At 42.1% G+C, this 27,645-nt stretch overlaps 3 protein-coding genes across 7 annotated transcripts in view; 2 read left to right on the forward strand and 1 right to left on the reverse strand.

Annotated features, from left to right (window-relative positions):
- The window catches only part of spred1 (sprouty related EVH1 domain containing 1), a 28,777-nt gene extending 26,182 nt beyond the window's left edge, over positions 1 to 2,595 (forward strand). For both annotated transcript variants that reach the window (XM_083997684.1, XM_083997685.1), the window contains exons 5-6: positions 352 to 507; positions 693 to 2,595. In XM_083997684.1, the coding sequence (XP_083853810.1) occupies positions 352 to 507; positions 693 to 1,391 (855 nt within the window). In that variant the 3' untranslated portion in view covers positions 1,392 to 2,595. The remainder of the gene's footprint in view (positions 1 to 351; positions 508 to 692) is intronic.
- A 4,809-nt stretch (positions 2,596 to 7,404) lies between these two features.
- On the forward strand, positions 7,405 to 12,221 carry fam98b (family with sequence similarity 98 member B). The gene is made up of 8 exons (XM_083998318.1): positions 7,405 to 7,596; positions 7,795 to 7,943; positions 8,715 to 8,843; positions 8,941 to 9,116; positions 9,835 to 9,915; positions 10,048 to 10,164; positions 10,600 to 10,767; positions 10,877 to 12,221. Exons 1-8 carry the CDS (start codon positions 7,559 to 7,561, stop codon positions 11,126 to 11,128), a joined length of 1,110 nt encoding a protein of 369 aa, XP_083854444.1. The 5' UTR covers positions 7,405 to 7,558; the 3' UTR covers positions 11,129 to 12,221.
- A 432-nt stretch (positions 12,222 to 12,653) lies between these two features.
- ptpn21 (protein tyrosine phosphatase non-receptor type 21) lies at positions 12,654 to 27,252 on the reverse strand. Of its 4 annotated transcripts, none has more exons than XM_083998315.1 (20): positions 27,068 to 27,252; positions 25,956 to 26,255; positions 24,717 to 24,886; positions 24,229 to 24,326; positions 22,909 to 22,976; positions 22,714 to 22,784; positions 22,132 to 22,219; positions 21,896 to 21,984; positions 21,327 to 21,414; positions 20,714 to 20,793; positions 20,490 to 20,597; positions 19,856 to 19,916; positions 19,626 to 19,707; positions 17,961 to 19,477; positions 17,104 to 17,244; positions 15,914 to 16,129; positions 14,689 to 14,817; positions 14,364 to 14,598; positions 14,006 to 14,166; positions 12,654 to 13,893 (listed from the first exon to the last, which is right to left on the reverse strand). In XM_083998315.1, exons 2-20 carry the CDS (start codon positions 26,133 to 26,135, stop codon positions 13,765 to 13,767), a joined length of 3,711 nt encoding a protein of 1,236 aa, XP_083854441.1. In that variant the 5' UTR covers positions 26,136 to 26,255; positions 27,068 to 27,252; the 3' UTR covers positions 12,654 to 13,764. The 4 variants fall into 4 exon arrangements, with proteins under 4 accessions (XP_083854441.1, XP_083854440.1, XP_083854443.1 ...); XM_083998314.1 differs by having other exon boundaries at positions 19,856 to 19,919; XM_083998317.1 differs by lacking the exon at positions 20,490 to 20,597.
- Positions 27,253 to 27,645: the final 393 nt, after the last annotated feature.

The raw sequence follows: 27,645 nt of genomic DNA on the forward strand, positions 1-27,645 counted from the left end.
TGGGAACACATGCAAGGCTGATGGGAACTCTGAGTTCTTAACAGAAGGGCCTTGAGTCATCACCACATAGCACAGTCATTTGGCCAAGTGTGGGTGCGGGATGCCCCCTGGTGGTTACGAGTGGAACACACACACACACACACACAGCCTACACACCTAGAGTCAAAACTGAACTGATCAACCATTAGTTCATCTGACTGTTACAGTAACATAGATTGTGAAAGTAATAGCAACCGATAAATCCTGTCATCACACAGTGGTTTTGTATTCTTTGTATGCTGCTGAGGGAAACCATAAAACATGTTGGGCTTTCCCTGATCTTACTCCAGTGTTTCCTCTGTGTTCCTCCAGGTGTGTGATGAGCCTCCATCCATCTGTACCCCAATGAAAGAGCCATTCTCTCCCCTGAACAACGTTGTCTCCACTGAGCCATTCAGGGGCTGTTATGTCCGCGCCCAGCCCTTCGATGACTTCCCCTCCAGCAACCGCCGCTACCTGCCTCCACAGGTCTGCCTCTCCTCCACATAACCAATCACCTCTCCAAAATTTGAATTATAGGTTCATCGAAAACTATATGTTTGATAAGAGCGTGTGGCGTTAGGGTTTAGCAAAAGCAAGATTAAGTTTGTGAAATAAAATTCTATGACGAATGAAGAAATCCAACTGATTGTGAATTTCTTCTCTTTTTGAAGGTCTCCTTCAAGTCAACTCGTCATGTCAGTTTCCACATGGACGAGGAGGAGATTGTTCGCATCAACCCACGCAAAGACGTGCTCATCCGCGGATACGAGGATTACCGTCACCCTGTCATGTGGAAACAGGATGCCGACCGCGAGGACCTGGACTTCCCCACCGCCTTCCATAAACTGGACAGTAAGAAGTGCGAGTACCTCTTCCCCGACGGTCCAGGTGGGGATTCCCACTCTGGCCCCGGTATGGGAATTGGAACAGGTATGGGGCTGGGGCTGGGCAAGGACCCAGCCATCAAGACTCAGCCCTCGCCCCTGCTGAAGTCCAAGAAAGGCCGACGGCGACGAGAGGACGGCGAGCGTTCGCGCTGCATCTACTGTCGGGAGATGTTCAACCATGAAGACAACTGGCGGGGGCAGTGCCAAGACGCCCCCGACCCAATCAAGCAGTGCATCTACAAAGTCAGCTGCATGCTGTGTGCCGAGAGCATGCTGTACCACTGCATGTCCGACTCAGAGGGCGACTTCTCAGACCCCTGCTCATGTGACACGTCTGACGAGCAGTTCTGTCTACGCTGGCTGGCCCTGGTAGCACTCTCCTTCATTGCACCCTGCATGTGCTGCTATCTGCCCCTGCGCGCCTGCCACCACTGTGGCGAGGCCTGTCGCTGCTGTGGGGGCAAGCACAAGGCGGCGGGGTGACCCGACCCCAGACTCTGGGACACCCTCAAAGCTATAGCTAACACAGGAAGTGGATAAAAGCGGAAAATTTAAAGCCGACATCCTTTTTTCATTCCCCTCTCAGACGGGGTGATATGTTGTTGATCCCCAGCTCTGAGGGCTTTTGGAGATTTCAGTTTGTGTTTGTCGCCGACAAGCAGCAGTGGAGGACAAACCATATGCTTTGTGGGGGCTCTGAGCATCAAGCTAAGTTCAGGAGCTTAATCTGAGGAGGAGAGGAGGAAGAAACGACAAGATTAATAGACTCGGAGATGTTACTAAACACACCTGTTCTCATACACAGACACACACAGACAAACACACACACATAAACACCTCTCTCACATTCACACTCATGCATTGACAAAGCCAGGCCACAAATGTCAGAACTCTACTACAAGTAATGTGTAACTTTATGAAGGAAAATTGTCTTTTGTACAGAGAGCGACAACATAATGACAAAAAAAGAAAACAAAACTATTCTGTGTTCAGAAAAATACTTGCTGTTTGAGTATGCTAAAAGGGATATGTTCTTGCTTTTTTGTGAATTTGCAGTTGGGTAACAGTGGCCTTTCCTTCATGGCTTATGCATTTGCTGACAATGTATTTACTAGACAGAGAAAAGTGCACTAGAAATGGTATCCCCCCCCTCTCTCCCCACTGAGTAAAGGTAACCCTCTCAAATTGTGGTACATTAACCACCACATTTAGTGTAAGTTTAACATTTTGAGAGATGTTGCTGTGGTGGATGTATGGCCAATTGATCTCCTTGTTTTTCCTTTCCAACGATTGTTAAACAGAAAAAACAGAGTTACAGCTTGTTTCTGAAGGTACAGCTTGGCATAGCTTTTGACATTCACGTAGAAGACATTGAAATGATTACCTTGCTTTCCCAGGGTGATTCAGACAATTGATTGCATTCCAAAATAAAGGGATCGATTCCATGATTAGAAGGGAAAAAATGGTAATGACTTTACCATGCCGAGTTCCCCAAAAACAGTTTTTCCACATCACAAAAATAGCATTAGAACCTCTTGAACCATTTAAATTGAAACCGATAACGTGACAATTTCATTTACTCCAGTGAATCTCACTTTTAGTCCAGTTATTTACTGCTGTAGTGAAATCGTTGTTTTGTTTTCTCATTGTTATTTTTCCTACTCATTTTACTTTTTTTTTTTTTTTTTTTAAACAAAGGCTGAAATGTTGCTCAACCAGCAAGTTTTGTTTTGGTGAGTACAGGGGTTACAGTGCTCCTTGGTTAGAATATGAGGCACTTAAATTAGGCTATTCTTTGACTGAGAAACCCTCAGATTTTGGAATTAGTCTGTAAAAAAATTTGTACTACTTTAACATCCAAAAAATGGCATGGGGGAAACCCCCTTGGAAGCACTGCTGTCCAAGCTTTGGTTGCTGCACCCTCTTCAATTTCCATGTTTGTCCTATGAATCGGTTTTTCCCCCTTTTTTTCTTTTCTTTTCTTTTTCCCCCTGTATCTCGTGCAAATGTAGTATTATGTTGTTCTTCAGACGTTAGTCCACTCCTTCCACATGTCTTCATTTAACAGGCCCTGAGTGAATGAATGAATGCATTGTCTCCAAAATGCTGAGTATCTTAGCGATGTAAACAGAAAAAGAAAAAAAAAAACATACAGATGTTATGTGTGTGTGCGTGTGTGTGTGTGTGTACGCGTGCGTGCGTGTGTGCATAGGTCTTCATATGCACTGGTGATCTGATGTCATGTAACATCACCACTGACTATGTGATGAAGGCTTAGGCTCTAAACAGAACTGACCGGCGTCCTGTTTCCCACAACATCCTGCCGAAGGAGTCATTTGTAATTTGGGGAAATTCACTTATTCTCTTATTCGCTGAAAGTCAGATTAGAAAATCGATCCCGCTGTTGTACCTGTTCACTCGACATGAGGCTGGAACCTGCAGCCGGTTAGCATAGCTTAGCTTTGGATAAAAACTGGAAATGGGGATATCCTAGCTCTGCCCATAGGCAAGACCATCTGCCGACAAGCATTTCTAAAGCTCACTAATTGATACGAATATGTTTTTTTTTGTGTTAATTTGTCTAAAACCAAAGTGTACAAATTATAGTTTTTAATCTTTGTTTATCTTCACAAATATAAGTTAAGATGCAGATGGATTTCGCGAACTGTGGACAGAGCCAGGTCGGCTGTTTCTGCCCGTTTCCAGTCTTTATGCTAAACCGGGCTTAGTTAACCAGGTGCTGGCTCTGGCTCCATATTTTCTGTACAGACATGAGAGTGGCATTGATTGTTCTTGCACGCTCAGAAAGACAGGAAATACGCCTAATTTCATTCATTTTTAAAGTCTTCTGGCAAACAGGGAGTGGTTAGGCAGACTGCAAGTCAGAGTTGATGAGCTGTGTTCAAAACCCATTTCCCACCCAAAAGAGCAGAAAATTAAAAACTAAAAAAAATGTCTGGCTCACAAAACATCTGTTGACGCAAAACTTTTCTGAACAACAAAACTTAGATTAGAATAAATTCCCAACAAAAACAACAGTTTAGTTTGGACGTCAGGCTGCAATAACTCAAATTCTCCCTAACTAAGGCATTGGCACGTTTTAGGCCACTGCTTGTTGTGATACACCCCAGTATTTAACAGCAGATTTAGTACAACATCCGTGTGCTGTTGCTAACAGATATGCATCTCTTCTCACCTCCTATCACTCCTGATGTTAAAAGTAATATAGTGGCAGGAGAAACATTTATTTTTCCTAATTCCACCCCGACCAACGCTCCCTTTACTTTCTATGCAAACTTTCTAACGTGGGAAACACATTGACCTCTCTGCAGACTGAGTCAGTGACGGGACAGGACACTTTAACGTTATATAGGTAGACAACCAACCCCTGGTACCAAACTCCAAACACCTGTAAATACTTAACACTATATTTAAGTACTGATAATAATCCCATCTCTTTTTTTTTTTGTTGTTTTTGAAAATTTAAAGATAGAGCTGTATTTATCGTTGCTGTCAGCATATACTGTAGCTTCAATTGACAGCATTATGTACATAGGTCACCTTTTAGTATTATTTCACATTGAAAAGTAGAGGGCGTTTGTGATGGAAATGACTATTGAGCTTCTAATAGAGTTTCTCTCTAGTTTTGTACGGTAGAAGGAAGGATAGTGCTAACATGGTACAGTAGTGGCAGTCCACTTGTTTCAGAAGTTTGATATATAAATATATATATATATATATTTACATACATACATATAAAGCTGCTAGATACAATCACTAATTTTATTGTGTTGACAGACAAAATCAGCTATGAACGACTGTTAAACCCTAATTCTCCAACAGCATATAACCATGACAGCGAGTTTTTAAATGTTTGATTGCTCTGTGTGATAAAGTGGACACTTGTGCATGTGTGTGGGTGCGCGAGTGTTACTATATATGTGCGTTCTTGTGTGCCCACGACGAGTGTATGTAGTGTGTGTGTGTGTGTGTGTGTGTGTGTGTTGATGGTTGCGTGTGGGGTTGGTGTGTAACCAAATGTTTGGTTGGTTGTCATATTCTCCCATTGTAATTGGATTGCCCTGCATTATTGCAAGCTGAACCAAGGTTTGATGAACCTGATTAAAACTTGCTGGCTGAGAAGCAAAATGTAGGACGTGCATTTATACAAAGTGTAGAGAATGCTGAAATAACACTTCTCATTCTGCATTAACCAGCACAGTGCAACTTCCTGTCATGTACTGTATTATATATGCAACATGTGTCTGTCCGCTTTAATATATATATATTTTTTTGACCTGCATTATATAAGACTTCAGTTTTAACCACTTTGCTGCTAGTCTTTTATCCTCTTTCAATCTTGGAAATTTGTGCATATCTTTGGGAATGCATACAAGTGTACATTCTTGACATTGTGTAGATTAAAAAAGAAAAAGCTATATAAACCTGTTTCTCTTCAGTGTATTGTTTTAAAAAGGTTACTTTTCACAGCAGTTGAGTGGTTATGTTTCAATTCTCCGATGCTTTGGTGCACTGATGATACTATATGTAAGCTTTTTTTCATCTTACAGCGCTTGATGTAACATTTATGTGATTAGTTCTAAATAGTGGAAGACATTTGTGTTTTGAAACTTGCAGTATAAATGGTACTACTCTTAACTATTCTGTAAACACTGCCTGTTTTCTTTCTTTTTCTTTTTTTCACTCTCTCTTTGTGCATATTTCTTTCCTGTGCATCTTTTGTTTTCTGTTTCTTTTCTTAGTGCCATCGGCTTTCACATCCTGACAACCTCAAAAAAGTGCCTCACGTCCATCCTAGTTTCCATCTTACAATTTAACATCTCTCGTTCTCGTTTTATTGGTTTCTACACGTCTAGGTATTTCTTATCATGGTTCGAGAATACCAAGTATATGATGTAAAATTTATAGTCCCAATAACTCATGTCATAGTTGTATTTTCTGCATACAGATGTAGCTCGTTACTTTTCATAAATATATAATGTAAATATGCATACATATGTTTGTAACTGTTTTTATGTTACATCATACACTTGTAATTTGACATATCAAATAACATTATCATAATAAAATGGTGAGTTTTAATCTTTTGTTGTGTAGGCTTCACTGTGTTTTTCCATTTTCATTTACAGCAATTCTGTGTAAAGTGGAAACTGGAAATCCCCGCTCAGACAAATGCTGCAGACGTCGGAACAGAACAGACACAACATGTTTTGTGTTTGGCATCTCCCTGTTGAAAAGTGTTTTAACAGTAAGAGACAGTCAGACTGAAGGCAAAACCAAATGTAAATCGCTGATTAGGGGAAGATTAACAACGTGTTACTTCCTCTTTTTTTTTTAAATACTTGAGAATCAAGACGGAAATGTAACCTTTTGTATTTTTATCAATGACATCCATACAGCTGAGTTTAGGCGTAAATATCAAAGGTACAACTGAAGCAATCTGTGGATCTATGGGGAAGAGGAAATTCAGATCAATTATCTGATCAGAAATAGCAAACATACTCTGGTGCCACATTGTCTCCTCTCTCAGTCTGACAAAACAAAACATTTGAGACATTAATCAGTTTAATGTAAAGAATTGCTGTACTGATTCTACAGGTGAGGCACAAGACACTAGTGACTATGTATTAGTCTTTCTTTTTTAAAATTGTGTCGTTATTATTATTAGTGATTATAGATGAGGAGAGACTGATATTTAGTTTAATAAAATTCCACTAAGACGTATTTCCTTTGTTTATTTTTATAAAAGCATACATTATCCACAAATAATCTGTTTTTTAATTATCGAAGCAGCATTTTGATGTTGAAGAATAACTGTTTGAAGGTCATTTTAAACTTCAGTATATACTGTCCATCGAGGTAGTTTAATACACAGTAATTTTCTTGAACAACCTATTTACATGTAATTTTCCCCACACTCTTCGAACAGACATGTGATCACATACATTTTCATCTCTACCTTCACTGAGAAGAAGTATTCTAAAATGGAAATGCCTAGGTAAGCTGCTCTACAGCTGTAAATTGAATAAATAATAATTATAGTAGGCTACTTCAATATTCAAATCTGCTACTGAACACTGAAGTAGGCCTATGTACTGTATATCATTTTTAAGTAGCCTACTAACGTTACTTACTTATTTTCAACAACTGCAAAACAGGCTTTGTAACTGCACAATAACGACAATAAAAATGACCTTGCTCATAAGTTATGTCAAGAAATTAGAAAGAAAGAAAAACATAAAAAGATATCAGCTGCTCTGCAGTGTGTTGTACTAGGCTACATCACTTTCTTTACTAATTGAATGGATTTTTCTGTTCATGACGGAATAATATCACGTTCTTGTTAGTAAGTTTTTTTTTTCTAAGGCAAAGTCTAAATTGGTGCTTCCTCTTTTTTTTACGTTTCGTCGTGCAGCGGAACCAATGTTGTGGAACCAAAGTCTCGGCAGTTGCATGTTTCACTCCGGCCCTCCTACGTCACCGGAAAAGCATGGAGGCACGATGTCGCTGTAGAAATGAATGAGTGTAAAAAAGAATGCTCACGTTTTTATATTTGTAAACAAAAGAAAAATGCAACTTCATAATATTTTGAAACGATAAAGAGACGTGAACGTCCGATGGACTGAGTCATGGATTGCGACATTTTGGACTCGTTGGAGCAGCTGGGGTGAGCTTGTTAGCATGTTACGTTAACGTTAGCTGTTTAGCTTTGCAATAGACGTTAACTTCAACACCCGTCGCCTTTATGTTTTAAGTCTCGGTGCGTTTATAATATAGAGTGCACGCCTGGTGCCGTGGCTAGTTGTGAAACAAACGCTGGTGTCTTCACTGTTTAACTGTGTTTTACGCTCGCATGACTCCTCAGCTATGACGGCCCTCTGCTGGAGGAGAAATCACTGCTCGCAGCCGCGGAGGGAGGCCTGTCCTCCGGGGACTATGTGGACCTGTGCCGGTGGCTGGGAGCCAGGCTACAGCCGCTGTGCGACCTGGAGGAAAGCATCACATCCGGCCCAGGTGAGCTGCACGCATTGCATCCACACACTTCACCCTCTTCTACTAAGGCCCAGCTCCAATCCGCCCCAATCCCTGAACCCTCATCAGCTGCTAAGTGACTGAGTGTGAGAGTCTGTGAGGGTCCAGATGCTGTAAACATGAATGAAACAGCACTTCAAGATACATTGACAGTAAAATGTTGTTGACTCTGTTCGGTCTGGGACTGATGATAATTTACCCTTTATTTTCAACACGCACAAAGTGTGTGAGGGACAGACTCAAAACAACTGTTCTTGAATCAGATCTGGCCCAATCATCATCAATAATCACAAACTACACACTGTTGTTATGAGCAGAGTTAATACTACTGTAAACTTCTTCTTCTTTTTATTTTGCTCCGTTCATTAACAATAAAGAAACCTGGGAGCTCTCTATCTATGTTTGTTTATTTTCCTTTTTTTTTTACATTCTCACTGGCATCCCCCTTTATTTGATTTCACAACGCTATGAACTGTGGGTAATTTCCTTACTAAAGTCAGCTTAGTTGCTGACTTAAGTAAGAGAGCATAAAGGGCTCATTCACTGACTCACTGACTTGATGATCTGACAATCTGACAACGGGACAGCCCTCACACACTCACGGCTTCCCAGGAACGCGCCTCTAAAGTCAGTGAGTCCGTGAGGGGTCGGATTGGTATTGGACCTAAGAACCACAGTGTGAATCCTCCTGTCTGTTGTGTCTCATTTGTGGACCTGTCTGTCTGTCTGTCTGTCTTTGTCCCTCCCCATCAGACGACATGGACAGCCTCCAGGTTGAGATGAGCGGCCTGCTGAAGGAGCTGCACTGTCCTTATGAAGAGGTCGTTTCAGGGATTCTCAAGGGCAGCGTGCAGAAAACAAAAGATAATCTCAAGTGTCTCTGTAGGTCATCAGCCCTGTTCCCTTCTTCCAGTTTTTTCTGCCATGGAGTTTCTGTTGTGGTCAGACAATAACTAAGCACCATCACTCTGTTTCTTAGTGTTTCTCAGCTCTGAGCTTCAGGCGGCTCAGATTGTGAGGAGCAGGCGAGCCTCTGATAAACAGCAAGAGGAGAAACCGGTGTATCGGGAGCTGCAAGCAATCTGTGAAACACTGAAGTTATCGGAGCCCAGAGGAGCAGACGCTGCAGAGATGTTCTCCCAAATACAGTTAAAGGTGGGACAGTGCAAGTGCTGCTTACAATACATTTGTTTCAGCACTGCCAGAAATCACCAGTGATAGTGTTTGATTTAACCTGAACTGTGACCAGAGAGGATGAACTATGCATCTTTATTAATCATTGTTTTGCTGTCTGTGTTTATGAGCCCATAAGTGTGTTTGTTGTTGAGTTTATGCTGTGCACACACTGCTTTGTACATTAAACTATGGCAAAAATATTGTGAATTAACTGCACCTCCCTTATGTTCTATGATTGGGATCATTAAAATAAGCACATTTGACATGTAATGATACATTGAATTGTACGTAGCACAGTTTTAGGTGAGGCACTCGCATCTATTTCTGTGCAATTAGCCCTGATTTTTTTTTTTTTTTTAAGTATATATTTTTTGGCTTTTTGCCTTTATTTGATAGTACACAGTAGAGATAGACAGGAAAGGGGGAGGCAGGGAGAGGGGGAATGACACGCAGGAAAGGGCTGCCCGAGACGGGATTCGAACCGGGGCCGCCTGCGGTGAGAACTGTGGGTAGAGCGGCCGCATGGGGCGGCCGCTCTACCCACTGCGCCACGCACCGCCCCGCCCCAATTAGCCCTGATTTTAATGAAATGTTGAAATCTCTTCCCTGGGAACATATGTGTTAACAGCAGGCACGTCCATATTTCCTGTTCTATCCCATTTTGTAGTATTAATATATTAATCCATGTTATTTATAGGTTGATAAAGTGCTTAAAGATTTTCCAGAGGGCTCTGTTGGAAGCCCAGTGCTGAAGAACGGTCTCACCAGTGAACAGTGGGTAAGTACATTAGTAACTGAATTAAACCATGTTACCTGTTGACCGTTATTTGTGCCTATCAGTGGCTATCACTGTGGTTTGTGTTGTGCAATAGTTTGAATTTAATCCGGATCACCTCCTTTGTCTCTGCAGGAGAAGTTACACGACATCAACTCGGTCCTGTCCTCGGAGTACGAATGTCGGCGCAGGATGCTGATCAAGCGGCTGGATGTGACCGTGCAGTCGTTCGGGTGGTCAGATCGAGCAAAGGTACGTTCACATGACAATCATTCTTTCACGGTGGTGATCTCTCACTACAATGAGGGACATAACTTTAGGTTTACATCAGGGAGGAAGGTACTGTGTGGGAAGTACAACCCTTTAACACAAATTGACCTATGTTTAGTGCTTTAAAAGTAGTAGAGACAAATGTATACAAAGCCTACACTGAGGCCTTCACTGCTGCCTCATTCAGTTCTTGCTTGTTTTTGTCCTGCTGAATGATGCGCTGTAAGCCAGTGAGATTTGATGCATCTCTTAACACAAACACAATTCTCCTGGGGGTCGCTGTCGTTTAGAAAAGTCTCTTTTTTTTCCACGATGATCCACAGGACACTTCATTTTGATAAACCAACTGCCTGTGACATTCTCTGATGGAGTTCTGCCATTTTTAGCCTTGGACTGTATATGTGTGTGTTTCGTCAGGTAAAGGTGGACAGCATGGCCAGTGCCTACCAGCCCAGGAGACACTCTCTGAGGCCACAGTCCACAGTGGACATGGCCAGGCTGCTGGCTGCCAGAGAAGACATCTGCAACGTGGTGAAGACCAGCAGCGGCTCCAGCAGAGAGAACACAACCTGTGCTGTCAACAAGGTGAAGAACGGCTCTTCCTCTTAGCCCGTAAAATTGCCCCCCAACCAACCACCCACCCACCCAATTCTTTGCTCTCACACGAGCATTTTCTCTTCTCTCTCATCCACAGATCCGGATGGGGAGAGTCCCAGACCGAGGAGGACGTCCCTCAGAGATACAAGCGCCGCCTCCTGAGATGCCACCCTGGCAGAAAAGACAAGAAGGCGGAGGTGGCTGGGGAGGCCGCGGTGGAAGAGGAGGAGGAAACTGGGGACATGGAGGAGGTGGAGGTGGAGGTGGTTGGAGAGGAGGTGGTTGGAACCAAGGCGGACATGGAGGTCATGGTGGATATGGAGGGAAGAGAGGACGGTACCAGTATTAATTCCTACTGAATTTTTTCGTGTTGTGATCCATTGTTTTCTATGGAAGAATCTCTTTTTTCTAAAATGATGACAGACTTGGAAACATTCAGTGACAACATCAAAGTTCGAAGGCATCTGTTAATAGTGTTTTATAGAGGTTTTTTTTTTTAGTATATTCTCATCAGTGTTTTTTTTTTAGTGAAAACACCAGCCATAGTGATCATGATCTTGAATACTGAGGGGAGATACAAAGACACTCCCCCCAACATGAACATTTTGCTCATGAAGCTTTTGCAATTTAAGGTGGATATGGACTAGACATAATAAAAGGATGATGAAATTAAAGTCTGCAAAACCGTTGAGCAGAGAGGATGATGGAAGAAGACTGAACGATGGAGGCTCAGCTTCTGACACCTGCTGTAGTTCCAGTGTGAACCTCCAATGTGTCGCGAGTGTCCTGTCACTCTTTTTTTTTTTGCACTCACAGTATTTTACCTTACAGTTCAGACTGTAACATATCAGATTTCATTTGATTTCCTCGGACTGATCCTTTTTAACCACTGAATTTATTTAATAAAGACCAATTGAACAAACTTCTCTCTTGTTGGTTTTAATCAGCTGCAGAAATAATGCTGGCTATTTCACACCACAAGGTGGCATCATGGACTGATGTGTACTGAGAAAGGCAGGAGGTCATAGTTATTTCCAAATATTTATTCTTGGCTGAAAAGATTTTCTACACTTGTGTATTTTTCCAATGGCATACCTTCTTTTTTTCAATAGATACAGTTTATACATAGTTTGTACAATAACCAATATTCACTGAGCAGAATTTTACAGTGTGTACATTATGAACAACATACCTGTACATGGACAAAAAAAAGAGAGTTACAACTTGGCATCATAAATCACTTTCAGTCGCCAAACTAAGACTCAACCAGTAATTTAAAACCAAAAACAAAATCTCAAATAAAAAAATGTGGGGCGTTAAAAAAAAAAAAAAGTCCAGTTAAGATTTCTCAATAATGGTTCAGATGTATTTTTCTCCAGTTATGTGAGATCACTGCTTATGCGTCTTTGACACCAAAAACTTGTCAACAAAAAAAAGGAAAAGTTAGGGACAATCTCTTCACTTTGGCCACATTATAAATTAAGTTGGCGATATGAATTGCAAATCTGCAGATTAAATCATATTCAAACAGTAAAAAAAACCCCCAACACATTTCACTTCATGTAAACTCTGCAGGGCTTGTAAGCATTGTTTCTGTACAGATTCACATTGCTCTGCTGTCTAAACTCTACTTATAGCTGCAGCAGGAAAGTCGAGGCTCCAGTCGAGTGTTCGTTAATAGTCCGGGGGGCGAGGGGAGATTTCTCACCGGAGTGAAAACAAGTGTGGCAGCCAGAATACTGAAACTGGAGCTGGTCTGTCCCTCAGACTGTGTCGTACACTAATACTGAGCGTCACAGCCAGCGGAGGTGACGTCAAAGCCAACACTGAGTCTGTAACTGTTACATGGCCTCCCTGTTCTTCTATCTCTGCTCTGTGCCTTTACATTAAAATGAAGACTTAACTGTCTGTTGTGATTTAAGGGATCTAAGCTAAATTCATGACTATTGCTGTTTGCAATTCTTGTGTTTTTTTTTGCAGGGGTGTTTCTCAAATGTATCAAATGGAATAACAAACACACATTACTGGAACCCATGACACTAAATGAGAAATTTCCTTCATATTATGTAAAAACATCAACTCATTGCTGCTATTTAAACACTCTCAAAAATTGACTAGTACGTTGCTTAAATACAGCACTCTGGTTGAAATTTTAAACAGTTCTCATGATAAAAAAAAAAAAAAGTAATGAAAAATAAATGAGTATAAAATTAATTTTCCAGTTTTACTCCCCCCCACGCCAAAAAAAAAAACCTCGTCCTCATTTGTCAACAGATTTTTCAAACCCGTGCAATTCATTTACACTTCCCATAAAACCAGTGTTTTACAAAGACCAGTCCGTCCGTCCACATGTTTTGTGGGCTGTAAGGATTTTTTTTTCAGAAAGACAGGAAACACACACTCATGACTATTTTATGAATTGAACTGCATCCTTCAACTCTTGGTTCCATAATAAAACCTTCATATGAAACTATCTCTGAGCTTTTGTTCATTTCATCACTATAGAAAAGTCCTTTGATATCAGAACCAACAGCAACAGCAATCCAAAACATACACATTTGAAAAGTCCTTCGTCAAATGAAAAATAAATCAATACACATCTATAATAAAGATTTTTTTTTTTAAATGCAGCTTAACATTGGTTCAATATGTACAGCAAAGTACTGTCAAAGTGCTGGGCTTTATTAAGCAATAATGTCTGTAAAAAAAAATTATATAATACTATATCGAGGCAGGTTTTTAAGTCTTTATGCTCCTTCATGTGATATTGCGTGTTTTTTTGGATGTCCACACATCTTTCCTTCGGCCTTGCCTGATTTAATACTTGCCCAAAATGGAGTCCACCACATTCCTATGCTACATTTAAAACAGATTTATGCAGCTACATCATCACAGTACAGTTTGGCATAAACCTGGAGCAAATTTCCACCCCTGAAATCATCTGTGATGACAGTGTACGTCGACTGGCTGGAGAGACGCCTGTTCTCAGATCAGCCTGGAGTTGCGGAGGTACTCGATGAGGACCTTGTAGATGAAGTTGTACTGGGACAAAGTCTGAACCATAATCATCCTCTGTGTACGCAGCCTCCTCAGGATATCTGGGACGTCCAGTGGCTGAAACGAAGACACCCAGAGTGAGATAGACTGCAGTGTTTCATTTAAAAAACAGATGTGGTCATAAAATCTGTACAATATACTGTATGTTTCCCTTTTCAAATTAAGTTACCTCATTGTGCTCTAGACAGGCTATCATGATCTCAGATAGGATGACCACTCCGGTCCTTCCCACGCCAGCGCTGCAGTGGACCAGTACAGGTAAGTTGGTGTTCTTTGGGTCACTGATGCTGTTTGTGTGTCTCCTCACAGACTGGATCTCCTCTAGGTAAGCTAGGAAAAGAAAAAAATATTCACTTGAGACCTTATTATGGACAGAAACTTTAGAAAACAAAATTTTCTAAACGCTCTAGTACTGAATAATAAGCTAGCCCATTTTCACTGCCTCTTTCCATGGCACATCTGAAATCAATGTTGCCATGAATTCAAATGTAACACGGCCGTACAAAGCTGATACTAATCCCACTCACTGAGGAAGCCTTTGAAGTCCTCAGGACAGCCGTGATCGGGCCAGTCTGTGTACTGCAGGTGCCAGACCGTCCTCTCTTGGCCTGTCAGGAGGTGTTTGATCTTGAGCCCTGTGGTGGCGTAGCAGCCTGACTCGGTGCGGAAGCGGGTGGTTATTTTGAAGCGGCCGTACGTCACGGTGTTGTGTCGTGAGCCGAGTCGCGGCCAGTATCGGAAGCTCTTTTCTCTGCCGCTCTCCTGGAGGAAGAGAGGACAGGAGGTCAACACAGGCAGGGATGAAGAGGAAAAAAAAAAAAATCGACATAAAAAGCATGACATTTTAGGCACCTCTTCAGCGGTAACCATGGCGATGATGGCGACACCCTGCTCCCACACCATCTGCCAGAAGTCCTGACATGTGTTTGACATGGGACCCTGTGTTGCAATGTAGCTCCACTCCTGTCCTCCAACCGTTATCTGACGAAACAGGACACATTAACGTCATCCATCAGATCATCTTCACAGGAAAACAGAAGTTATACTCACGCAAAACATGAGTGTTTCTATTTTCACAATGAGGGAGGAGAGTCTGACTAAACTATAGTCACTGCCTCCCCACAAACCAACACCCGTCTATATGGGCTGTTACTCATGAACAGCTGTAGTCCGACGTATCCTGCTGTTGCTTCTTTGGTGGGATTTATTCACTGTATAAATGATCCAAGTCATTTCCCACAGTTTTACTGAATGCCATTTATTTTGGTCATTCTGAATTATGCCTCAAGTTCATGAATGTCAGCTCACATTTTGTGATCGTAGTAACTCCTCATGAGGTAATAAAGGACTACAGGGGAAGTCCCCCATTCAGAGTTTACTCATCATGAGTACTACTACACAGCTGGTGGAGAGAGTTGTGTTACATCTTTGTTGTATTTGTGATGCAGACATGGGGAATTTACCAGACAGGGTGACTAATGTTGAACAATGTTAAGATACATGAGGTGAAGGGAAGACTCTGCATTCTAGGAACTGTATTTCAAACTAATAGATGTATACTATGACTGCTTTAATGTGTTGTTCACAAGGTCACCAACTAATTTACTCTAGAGCCCCTTTAAATGTATTTTAATTCAGTCGCCTGTTTTTGAGATCTCAGATATGATAGTTCAGAAATATTTAGATTAAATAAGGCAGTCATGAAGCAGCTAGATGTGAACTGCTTCCAAATGAAACTAGGACGGAAAACCCTGTTCAGGAAAAAAAAAAGGAAAATATTTACTTGAAACACTGAAAAGCAGTTCAGTCTCTAAGTCTTTCTATCAACTGATAAAAAACATCCAATGGAGTTCAAAGGTCAGAGACCCTTTGAAAGTGGTCTCAGACTTTTGTGCATGTCAAACAGAACTGTATTGAGTGTGTACATGTCCATATACAACAGGGATTTACACTTGTATATTCAGGAGACTAACATATTATCAATGGATATGAGAAACAAAAAATAGGATCTGACTGAACATAAAATGACATACATCAAGTAGAGATTGGCACCATGATACGTCTCAGCACAACTTACTCTAACATGTGATGCATTGATGTATCCGGTGTTGTTCTCTTTAGTGGGAACCAGCTCCACTCTGTTGCTGTCGTAAGGCAGGACGTCTTGGAAGCGGTTTTTATCCGCGCTCTCTGGCAGCTGGGCGATGGTGTACTCGCCTCCCGGACGCTTTGGGATTTTCTCATACTCTTTCAGCAGCTCGCCCCTGTCCATGTGCTGCTCCAGCAGTTTACACTGATGTACACCAAAATGGAAAAGGTGAATTCATCACACCCATACACAACACCGTAACTATTTCACCTCATGTTGACTCCCTTAAGCAAAACACTTTCATTTTAGAAATTCACGAATAATGATGTCCAGCAACATTCACTCCTCTTCAATCAGCACTGACACAGAATTATATAATAGTCATGAGGAAGTCTGACACACAATCAGCAGCTCACTGTGTGTAGTTTTACTTTCCACTGCTGCAGTTTTACTTTCTTATAGTGTAGAAACTGTTGTGAAAAGGACACAGTGTACTATTAACTATGGAGACCAGTGCTGCAGCAGAATGTAATGAATTACGAGTAAAAATCTGTTTAAATTGCTCTTAAATTGATCTGTTTAACTGAATGTATTTGACACCACAGTAACATGCATTGTTATTGTAAGTTTGAACAGAGTTTGATCTGCAGTAGTGGAATTCTATGTACATGAATCAACAGCTGAGATATAATCAATAATAATAATAAGTAAAGAACCGAAAAATACGGTAGCTGTTCGCCTATTAATAATGTCTTTGACTAGCAATCTTTCTACGCATACAATGAGTTCCTTGTTTTAAGATACATTTGAGTTTAATGCCAGTCACACCTTGGTTTGCTATATGTAATTAGCTTCAAGTGTTTGGAATTTTTCTTCACACTGTCAAAGCAACAAGCTTCAAAAATCACAAGGCTGGTGTGTTTACGGTGGGAACAAGAACCCTGGCTGACTTTCCACTTTCATGTATTTCTCATAACAAGGTCTCACCTTCCAGAGGGTTACTAACAACAAAACAAGCAGCTCCTGGAAATCGAGCATGTCGAGGTAACTGCATAAACCATCGACAATATACAAACAGCATGTAACAAATCTCACCTTCTCTCATAGGTTACCACTACCTGAAATCAACAAACCTTTTTCAAGGACAAATTCAAAAACGTAACAAATCTCTGCCTTACCCTCTCGTCATTGGAGGCTCTTTCGGGCTCATCCTTCACCTCGTCGGGCACCGGCTGCCTGGACACCGACAGGCCGTTGAGCTTGGCCACTTTCAAAGGGCCCATCTTCTTCACGTCTGACCTGGTCCCTTTCTTCATACCCTGGTATGACAACAGAATCCAGACAGAGGAAAAAGTGAGGATGAATGTGTGCGAATCTCACAGAGAGTGAAAAGGTAGATGAGGGGGAAAGATAGATCCGGTTCGCTGTGTGTTTCAGAAAATGTCACCCATCCGGTTTTCCCAGGTAGCCTGACTACATTCTCAAATGCATGTGTCAAACGTGTCAAAAGTAAGTCTTGTTTGTGTCAGTCGATGCTGCGCACTGAAACTACCTCAAATGCTTCCTATATGGATATTTGATCTGACACACGGGGAGATATGATGACCTTTTTAAGAAAACAAGTGAGAGCGGTTCATCTTACAGCGCCTTTACAGAGCAATATAAAGCTGGAGAGCAACTGAATTAGGTCAATAATGAATTACAGCATTAGTGACCTGACATGCTGAAACCATCAACTAATGAGCTGCTAAATCTTAGTTTCAGGCACATTTAAAGAGGACATGCCAATAAATCTTTATTTAAATATAACTATACTACTTTGACAATACAATACTTTGTCAATGAAAATGATCCTGAATTGCAGAACTAGAGTTAAGAGGTTGCCTCAATCTATTTTTCAATGTCTCAGTTTTAAAACACTAACTCATCATGCTTTGTGACATAAACAACTAGACAAAAACATTAGCTGTTGAATGTTGGTTGAATCATAAATAGTGGAGACTATTAATAACAGGAGAAAGGGAACATGACTCACCGGAGGAGGCAAACCTTCCACTGTTTTCTTCGCAGGTGGCACATCGGACACAGGCCTCTTCTTGAAGTCTGTTTTAGTCTTCTGCTTGGCCTGGCCGCTCAGGTCGCCCTCCGACACCGAGGGCATGATCCTGGGCTGGCGTAAATCTGACAGCATGTACAGCGGCTCGCCCTCCTGGATCAGGGGGTGAACCTTGAACGCCATGGAGCCGGTTATAGAGGGGTCGAGGGAGGACCCTATAGGATACGCAGGAGGAGGCTCTATGGGAGTCTGCTGCTGAGGCGGCAGAGAAGAGAGAGATGTCAGGCTGTGATGCGGCTGCTCAGGAACGATGGCTGCGATCGCATCCTGAGAAAGCGGAGTGTGACGTTCGCCGTCGTCCTCAAACTCCTCCTCCTCGCCGCTGCTGTGAACCAGCATGGTGGCGTCTGAAAGGGACTTTTTGTGTCCGTACTGCACGTCCTTAATCTCATCCCTGTCCTCCGTCTTTGTACGTTCCAAGAACACGTTGAGCTGCGAGCCCTGAGAGCGGCCGCCGCGCAAAACCGGAGGGGGCGTGGCGATTTCGACCGCCGAGGAAGACACAGTCCGCTCTTTGACCCTCATCCCCTCGAAACTATGAGTCAATCCGGCAATCTCGATGGAGTTGCGCTTCTGAGCATGGTATGGGTGTCTGTGTGGGGGTCCGCTGAAAAGAGGCTCGGACACCTCCTGTAACGAGTGGGCAACAGGCAGACTGTCCTCCTGGAAAGTCTGGACAGAGTGGTGCACGCGCCTGGTGATGATCAGGTCTGGGTTGCTGCTGCTGACGTACAGGTGGCGAGACAGGTCGGGCGTGCTGTTTGCAGGCCGGGGGTGGGCGTACGGGTAGGGGGGAGGAGGTCGGTACACTTGTGTTCTCATGATGTTGGGGGCTGGATACTCCTGAGCTTGTTGTAACTGCACATTAGTGAGCTCAGGGACACTGACCGCCCCCACTACAGGCCTCCTCTCCGTGGGGTAGGGGTACGGAGAGGGGCTGTGGAAGCTGGAGCCCAGATGGAAAGGATAGTGGTGGTGTTGGGCTGCTCCCCCATGTTCCCCCCTGATCTCCGGCTGGCTGTAAACCAGAGGGTCCGGCCTGCTGTATGCGTACGAGTTTCCGATGTTTAGATTCCTCATCGAGTGGCTCTGCCGGTGCTCTTGAGACAAAACCATCCCTCCGCCCGTTCCCCGGGTTTTCTGGCGCATCACTGTCTCGTAATCGGGGGTGGCGCGGTAGGAGGGCGGGATGAGAGCGCTGTGGCGGTGCGAGGGGACGTAGTCTGGCCTGGTGATGTCGCTGGTGATGGAGGGGTTGGAGGACATGGGAGAGGGCTGAAGGTAGTGTTGAGGGTTGGTTAAAGAGCTGGTGCTGTGGGCGCTGTAGACGCTGCCGTTGCGTAAACGCCCACCGCTGCCGTATTCCAGTGGAGAGCAGTCGAGGCTGGTCTGAGAGTGGTAGTAATAACCGTTCTGACTGTTCATGTAGAGGTTGTCTGTGAGAGTGAGGACATGAAGATGGATAAGGGATTTTATACAACAACTATATTTGCAGTTAGCTCAACAGAGAGCAGGCACCACAGTAGAAAAAAAAGAAGAAGCAACATGTAATGACTTTGAAGTTTCTTTCTACACAGTAGTTACCCTGTGATGATGTGTAAGGCTCTGTGAAATGGCCATTGTAGTGCATTTGTGGAGGGGGCATCATGTAGGCCTGAGGCTTTGGCTGTAAAACAACAAGAGAGGAATTCATAAACCAAATACTCATCCAAAATTAAACTACATATCTATTTTCTTAACATGTACCATGTGCTACAATGCAAGCCATAAATATACTTCAGAATACAACCAGTTTGAACATGCATGGACATTACCAAAGATATTCTAGTTGAGGATCTCCGTCTGACTGGATTTACAACTGTAGGCTGTGCTTGACTTCTGGGGAAAAGAATGTAGGTCAAAAAAGGTCAAGTAACAATAATACCAATAATACTTTTATTTTGAGGAATATTGATTTCTAATAAGAAATGCCATGTAACCTCAAGGACACATACAGATCCATTAAATTCAAAACTCAGCGCACACCTCTTCTCTAGTGCAACATGTACCACAAAGATTTAAGTGAGTACTTTCAATTTTGATTGATCTGCATGTATCAAAAGATAAAAAATCTTTAATTTTCTCCAGGCTGAGTATTATCTTGACACATGATAATTCCAGACACTCACACATATTTCAGTGACATCTGAACAAATAATGAGGTTTAATAACCTGACCTAATAAAGGTAGATACTCAATGAATAACAAAGCTTTAAAAATGATTTCACAAAGCTCTAAATAAATTATTTTTTACTTAGTAATATAAAAAATGACTACATGCTTCAAAGCCCAAGGCTCATTTTAGATACAGAGAGCCCGTTTGCTGTTTGCTTGGGCAATCACAAAGGGATGGGTGTTGGCGTGTGATTGATCGGCATACAGTAGGTGGTGGCTGACTGTGTTGCTCACCCCTTGTTAGAAGGCAGAGAGGGACGAGAGAGCATTGGAAAGCGAGGAAAGGATAAAGTGAGAAGGGACTTCTGGGAGCCTTCAGAAGGCAGGGGGTCACACTCCTCTCTGAAGAGAGAGGAGGAGAGGAGGATAGAAATGAGGCGACGCCAGAGAGGAGACACATGCATGAGACAACAAGGAACAAAGAGACAGGAACTGGGCTAGACGTGAAAAACACTTACAGGCTACTCTTGTTAATCTTATAAAACTTGAGTCTGGCCAGACACATCCGGCACACATATTTGGAGGTTTCCATGTCTTCCTAAAAAAACAAAATTGGATGGTGAGCAAACTGGTACAGAAGTGGTTTTTGCCAAGTTACCTACACATAAAAACATTCCTGTGTATGCCCTCAAATACTTCTGCAGTGAGTTTCAGCTAATGGTATGTGATTTTATGACCCACTTGTACCCAAACAACCCAAATTACAGCCACCCACCCACACACACACACCCACACACACACACACACACCCACACACACACACACACACACACACACACACACACACACACACACACACACACACACACACACACACACACACACACACACACACACACACACACACACACACACACACACACACACACACACACACACACACACACACACACACACACACACACACACACACACACACACACACACACAAACACACAGGTGCATTGTTAAGACAAGCTGATGGTAAGCTCCACCACATGGGCCATTTCCAATTTGCTAAATCCTCTAAGACATTACAATGTCCCTGGAAATGTGGGGAGAAGAGAAGTTGTAATGGCAGCGGAGACTTACGGTCTGGAACTGAACACTCTCCTCTCTGTTGGCCAGCTCCAGGGCAAAGAAGGACCTGTTGTGACTCATGTTGTTAATTTCATCCCACCTACACAGCCAATTAAAGCACAGTGGCGAAGAGAAAAAGAGAGAGAGAAAAAAAGAGACACATTATGTCATGGTGGTGGCAAAAACCTCACGGCATTTTTAAATTGCGATTCAAAACAATTTTAAAACCCATACACATGAGGAAGTGGAGCAAAAGGTATGTAGTACTCATAATGGTATGTAGTCAACAAAGGTCAAAAATATTCACTTACTCACTGCGCTGACAAATAATGTCCCCACAACCCTTATCAGCTATTACAATCTACCTGACTCATTTCCTCTTGAGCCACATTCAGGTCTAGAGAGCATTAAGAGACATTACAGGAGGAGACGACCTCACCCAAGAATAGCCATGAGCTGTACCACAAACCCCAATCTATACCGGCCCTCCGGTTCAATGTAATTACCGCTCAGACTCACAAGCTGGCCGACAAAGCTTTTATTCACCGCACTTGCTCGGTCAAACGTGTTTTTATATTTACCTAAATAAAATATGGGGCCTTCCGTTTTTGTGCTTGACAAAGATGCCGTCAAGGCAGGATCCAAGGGTAACATCTGTGCCTGTGCTGTCCTGTTTGGGTAATGGGAAAGAAACAAAGACATTCAGAACAATGAGGCTGTGTGCAGTAGTAGCAATAGTTTGTAGCTTCAGCCTTCTTTGAGGTGTAGGGCTGTGCCCACTGCCCAGGGATTGCAAGATGAATCATGTAGACTTTACCTTGGCTTGATAGCTTTCCTGGCCATAGCCCTCCATTTTCTCCACCTCCTGCATGTACAACATCTCTGCCTCTGGTGCTGACAAACCCCTGAAAATAACAAAAACGGCATGGTACTTGCATTAAAAATTAAGTCAATAGCACAAACAAGCAAAATAATACAAAACTGACATCCTGTCCATATATACTTATATTATATATTTTTTATATAATTTTATATAATTAAAAACATATCACTGTTATGTAAGCTGCTGGACAATCTGAATTTCCCCCCTAGGGACTTAAATATTTTCTATTCTATTCTATACAGTATTGTGCAAATGTTTTAGGCAGTTGTGGGAAAAAATGCTGTAAAGTAAGAAGTTTGTACATAAATCACAGAGGTGGGTTATACACTTTAGTCTATAGCCAGAGTGAGACAAAATGAATCCAGATGAGAAAAGATAATCCGCTTAAAGTGATTTTCCCCTGTCTGGGCAGAACGCCTAGTAAGATGCAAAACTATGTTTGCCTGTGCTACATGTGAAACTATTTGTATCTTAACCCACACAGAGAGAAGCTGGATGCTTTGAAAACTTACTTACCTGAAGGACTGATAAAGCAGAGCCACTTTCTGTGTGGCCTCCTCCAGCACTCGCTCATCCTGAATCCAGTCCTGCAGAAAATGAATTCAGATTGACGCAATGTTAGGATGATGCACAGATGAACACAGGAATATGTCCGAAATATTGTGAAATATTTCATTTCACATGGTGGGTTTGCAAAAGTACAATGCTTACAATAGGGAACAGCACAAACTTCTGCAGGAACTCCTGGGAATCATATCGATTGAAGTCTCCAAAGTCAGCTGTGAGCATAAAGAAAGATACACTAGATCAGTAAATACAGCAAGGCATACCTCACATGACACTGCCCTCGGAATAAATCCTATTACATGTCCTTTTCTGCATTTAGTACAGGGCAAAATAGACTCTCAAGAATTGCAGAATGGTGTAATTCCTTTTGGAAAGCAGGAGTCTATGATGACTAGTTGGACTAATTTTAGGAGGGGAGGGGCCCATTTGTTATGGAAGGGAATTGCTTCAGTGTCTGACAACGCAGAGGTCCAAAACTGTTACAGCTTCAGGCTGCCTGCTGGCAACATTCACAACTATCTTGAGTATCCCAGGCATCAGCAATGGTCAAAAGCTACTCAAGCAATGCTGAAAAGCAGCCCTTCATTCAAAAATATCCCAGTCAGAGACACAAAATAGGAGCTGCACGACTTTATTTAAAGCACAAATTCCAAGTTTGCAAGACAGCTTACGGGTACTTGCAAGGAGTTTCATGTGGCTTTTCTTTGAGGTGCATATTGCAGGCTGACTGGTCTTCTGAACATGGCTGCAACAGTAAGTGATCTCAGCTGCTCTGCTATGCTAACACCCAGGCCAGTAAGTTGCAGTGCCTGATATAACTTTGCCAGCAGTGTTTGAGATTCTTCTGGCTGGGCAAAAGTGGTAGGCTGTGTCGGGCCTGAAGCTCATGCAAGGAAGTGGAACGTACACACACACACACAAACACACACACACACACACACACACACACACACACACACACACCTGACTAATCTAATAATCTTATTTAGGTTTGATACTGCTTGTTCAAACAAGACACTGGGTGTAACAAAAAAGTATGATTCACAATGTTTCATAAAATTTGAACCTACAGTCATTTCTCCTTTGGTTTGAAAGGAAACATTTTTCTCTTGCTCTGATAAAAAAAATTAGGCGGTAACTGCTTTGGAAGGAATGGGCTATCTAAAGTTTATCAACAGTTATCTGTAACAAACTTGCAGAGTTTGGAAAATCTTAATGAACTGGTGCAAAATCCTCCTCCCCCTGAAATTACTGAAATAACTCTGGTGTAATTTGGCAATTTTTGTAGCTGGTGTTGCCTTAAATCATTATTTATGGACAATTGCTCGGTAATTGCATCAGTAATTGCTTTGCCGGGGACTTACAGCTGCTTGTAGACTTTGCACAACAATTTAGGCCAAGAAACACTTCTCTTGTCCAAGTTTCGCTTGTATCATGAGGTTACTATTTCTAATTCATATTTACCTTGCACTGCGAGGCTCGCTAAACGTATAACTTGGTCTAGCGAGCATGAGATCCTCCCCTCCAGAACATCCTTCTTCAGCTGGAGGTAATACTGATATCTGTGGGGAAAGGAAGCATCACTTATGATAAGGAACAGGCAGCCAACAACCAAATGGGGTATTCAGATATAACAAAGCAAAGGTGTACAGCAGTAACAAAATACCTTGTGATCTATTTTGACTTTCCGCCTGACATTAGAGATGGATGGGTTAGAAACTATAATTATATACTGGTATCTGGTTCTTTGGGTACAACTGGGCATCTGAGTTGCTTCGTCAACTTATTGTCTTTAAGGCCACCAGAATTTATTATAGAGAAAAAAATGTCTGGTGTGGTTGCACTAAACTTGTCTTGCCATTCAGTTCACACTTACAAACGTTTGGACTGATAATCTACTAATATATTGAATGTCTAAAAGAGGACATCTTGTGTCACTAATAGAACATTACCTTGTGATCTCCTGTTGCAGTTGGGTGACACTGGGTATGTAAAACACGACTCCAAAGTAAACGGTGGGCTCCAACCCATACTTGTCCAGCTGCTTTTTCAGCGGCTTCTCCAAATCAATCCATCTCTGCTGGTTCTGCTTGTTGAAGTACCACAGACTGAAGTACGTTATCTGACAAGCAGAGAAAGTAAGCAAGACACATTACACTTTACTTCATTTTGATCAAAGACATCCTAGGGCAACTTGTAAATCTAGCAAACTAATTTAGCTTAGATGAAATGCATAACCAAACGTGTATTACATACAATACGCTGAGACTGTTTTAGATCAATGGCACGCATGCATCCTATTTATTGACCTACTTGCAGAGCATTCATGGTCATTGGTCACCCATGATATTCAGCATATGTAGAACTGAAAATACAACCACTGCAAACGTCTCTAGATTAACTGGTTGTTGGCACTAATTGTTCAGTCTTGTGACTCTCTGAACATCTCAAAATGAACACTGGTTTGATAAGAAACCCCTGGGCTTGCTGTTCATGAAAATCAATGAAGCTGAAAGAGATGTATTGTAATTTGTAACCACTCTCAAACCACAACTAGAAAATAACTTACACCGGATAACATCAGTTCACAATTATCAGTAAACATTGTGTAAAAATGAATCAAATGTGTTTACATAATAATGCACACCATAATGAATCAAGGCAGAGAAAATAACACCAGAAATATTATGGGTCATGGCAATCTGATTTCTTTGAATTAAAAGATTTTAATGTTAAGAAAAAAGAAAGAAAAAAAATTCTGGTCCTAATTCTGGTCTAAATCTTCGTATCACAGACTAACATCCAAGAAAATCAGGACTGCACAGGTGGGGGTGGTGTCAAAAATAGTGCTCAGATCCAGACATACTGAACATCATATAGCCTATCCACTCCAAGCCAACATGTATGTTTGAATGAACATATCAGAAACGTAGGCCTGTATCTGTATTATGAGTTGGTTTCATACACGTACTTGAATAAAAATGTAAAGTATGTAGGCTAATTAATACAAGCTAAACAAAGACAAGACCATGAGAGGTAAACAATGACAGACTGGTTATCTGAGTTTCTGTTGTCTTACTTACTAGTTCTTCTGACCTTAACAAAAACACTTTCTTGCTGACATGGCGAGTCCGCAAAAGTCTATAACAGAGAACAATCAGCACTTGTATTTTCGGAAAAGACATACATACCTCTCTTAACTCGAGTCTCTGGGCAACTGCCTCCAAACATTCCTGCCCAGTGCTCTCCACTGAAAGTGTAAACTCAACAAACTCTCCATTGAGCTGCTGAATCCGAGTGACGAGACAGCTCTTGCTTGAAACAGTATATCTCCTAGTCCTTTTGAGTTTTAAGCCAAATGGCAAGGGCATGTTTCACACTTCCTCAGGAGGGAGGTCTTCACTTCAGTCCTGAGAGATTAACCTCCTCGCTGTCCTCTCAAAACCTCTGGGAACCTTACAAGTCATGAGGTTTATTATCAACCGACAGATCTGGAAAAACAAAACAGGAAACGTCTCAAAACAACCTTCAATACAACAGAGACTAGCACGAATTAAAGGGGGGGGAATACAATGCAAAACAGGGTGAATCACAACTTCAGTGGCCATACCCATCACTGACGCATTAAGTAGGATAACAAGTAAATATACACACACCTGGGCTGTCACCCTGAAACAGAGAAACACCAGAAAAAAACACCATATCTATGCAAAGTAATCCTCTTAAATGCTCCATTTACTTTTAAGTTACCTACTTTAGCTATTTTATTTGGCTAGCATAGAGATTTCACGTCAGTTTATTGGGTTAACACAATTTAAAGCTGGTTTATGGACTTTAAGAAACGTCTAAGTTAACAGCCTGATTGGTCTGAGAAATTAACAAGGGCTATAATGAGGTTTGCTTGCCTTTTTCTTTTTTTTCACCTCAAGCTTGTGGTTACATTAATCCCCTTCCAGTGAATAGACAGATCCAAAACACTGACAAGACCGACTTTATTCAATACGCAGCAAGCAACAAGCAAAATCCCTGCTTCTTTCCACCGCAACCATGCATCCACCACCATATTACAAATTATCCTAGTTAGACACAACCTTCATAGAAGTTTGTGCCGAACGTGGGACCCTTTTATGACTAACTCGATACTTTTCATTATGAGTTTTGACAACTTTGTAACACAAACCCTAACATGACAACAACTTAATTTAGCTTTAACGCTAGCGTGCTAACATGTTCCAGCAAATAGACGACACCCTTGGGAAGCTGACGTCGCCGGTAAATATTTTGGCCAAAATCGTAACGTTACCGTTAGCCAGTCAGATGCAATTTTTTGTACTCCAGATAGGATTCAGTCTTTGGGGGAGTCCGCCATCGGGTTGCTACCTCTGAGATTTGTATCGCACTTACAGACAGTTAATTTTGTCTGCAGTTAGTTTCTGGATCAAGACTAACGTTGCACCCCATGCCTCTTGGTCCGATAGTTCACTCAAGTTCCAAGCGTGTTTCGCTTCCTGGGATTGGAAGAGCAACAAGTGTATTCCGTCTACATCCGCGGGCTCTATGCCTTCAACATTAGCGTTTCTGCAGTTAATTAAACCCCCAAATACGACGGAATGCATTTCAACTCAACATATTTTCACACATACTATGAAGTTAGCGGTAATTTTAAGGAACTCACGCTTCAAAATACATTATAGGTCCTGCACGGCGGAGGAATACATGGAGGTTTTCTGAGCTATGACATCAGACGGCTGGAATGCCGAGCGGTGAAAATGCCAGAAATGGGACAGCTGCCTGGAGCTGCTGGCCGCTGACCTGTCTATTTACCTTTTACATCGTCTGACAGCTGTAATCGCAAACACTGACTATTGTAATTGAAGACTT

The sequence above is a fragment of the Trachurus trachurus genome, assembly GCF_905171665.1.
Source record: "Trachurus trachurus genome assembly, chromosome: 22".
Lineage (NCBI taxonomy): Eukaryota > Metazoa > Chordata > Actinopteri > Carangiformes > Carangidae > Trachurus > Trachurus trachurus.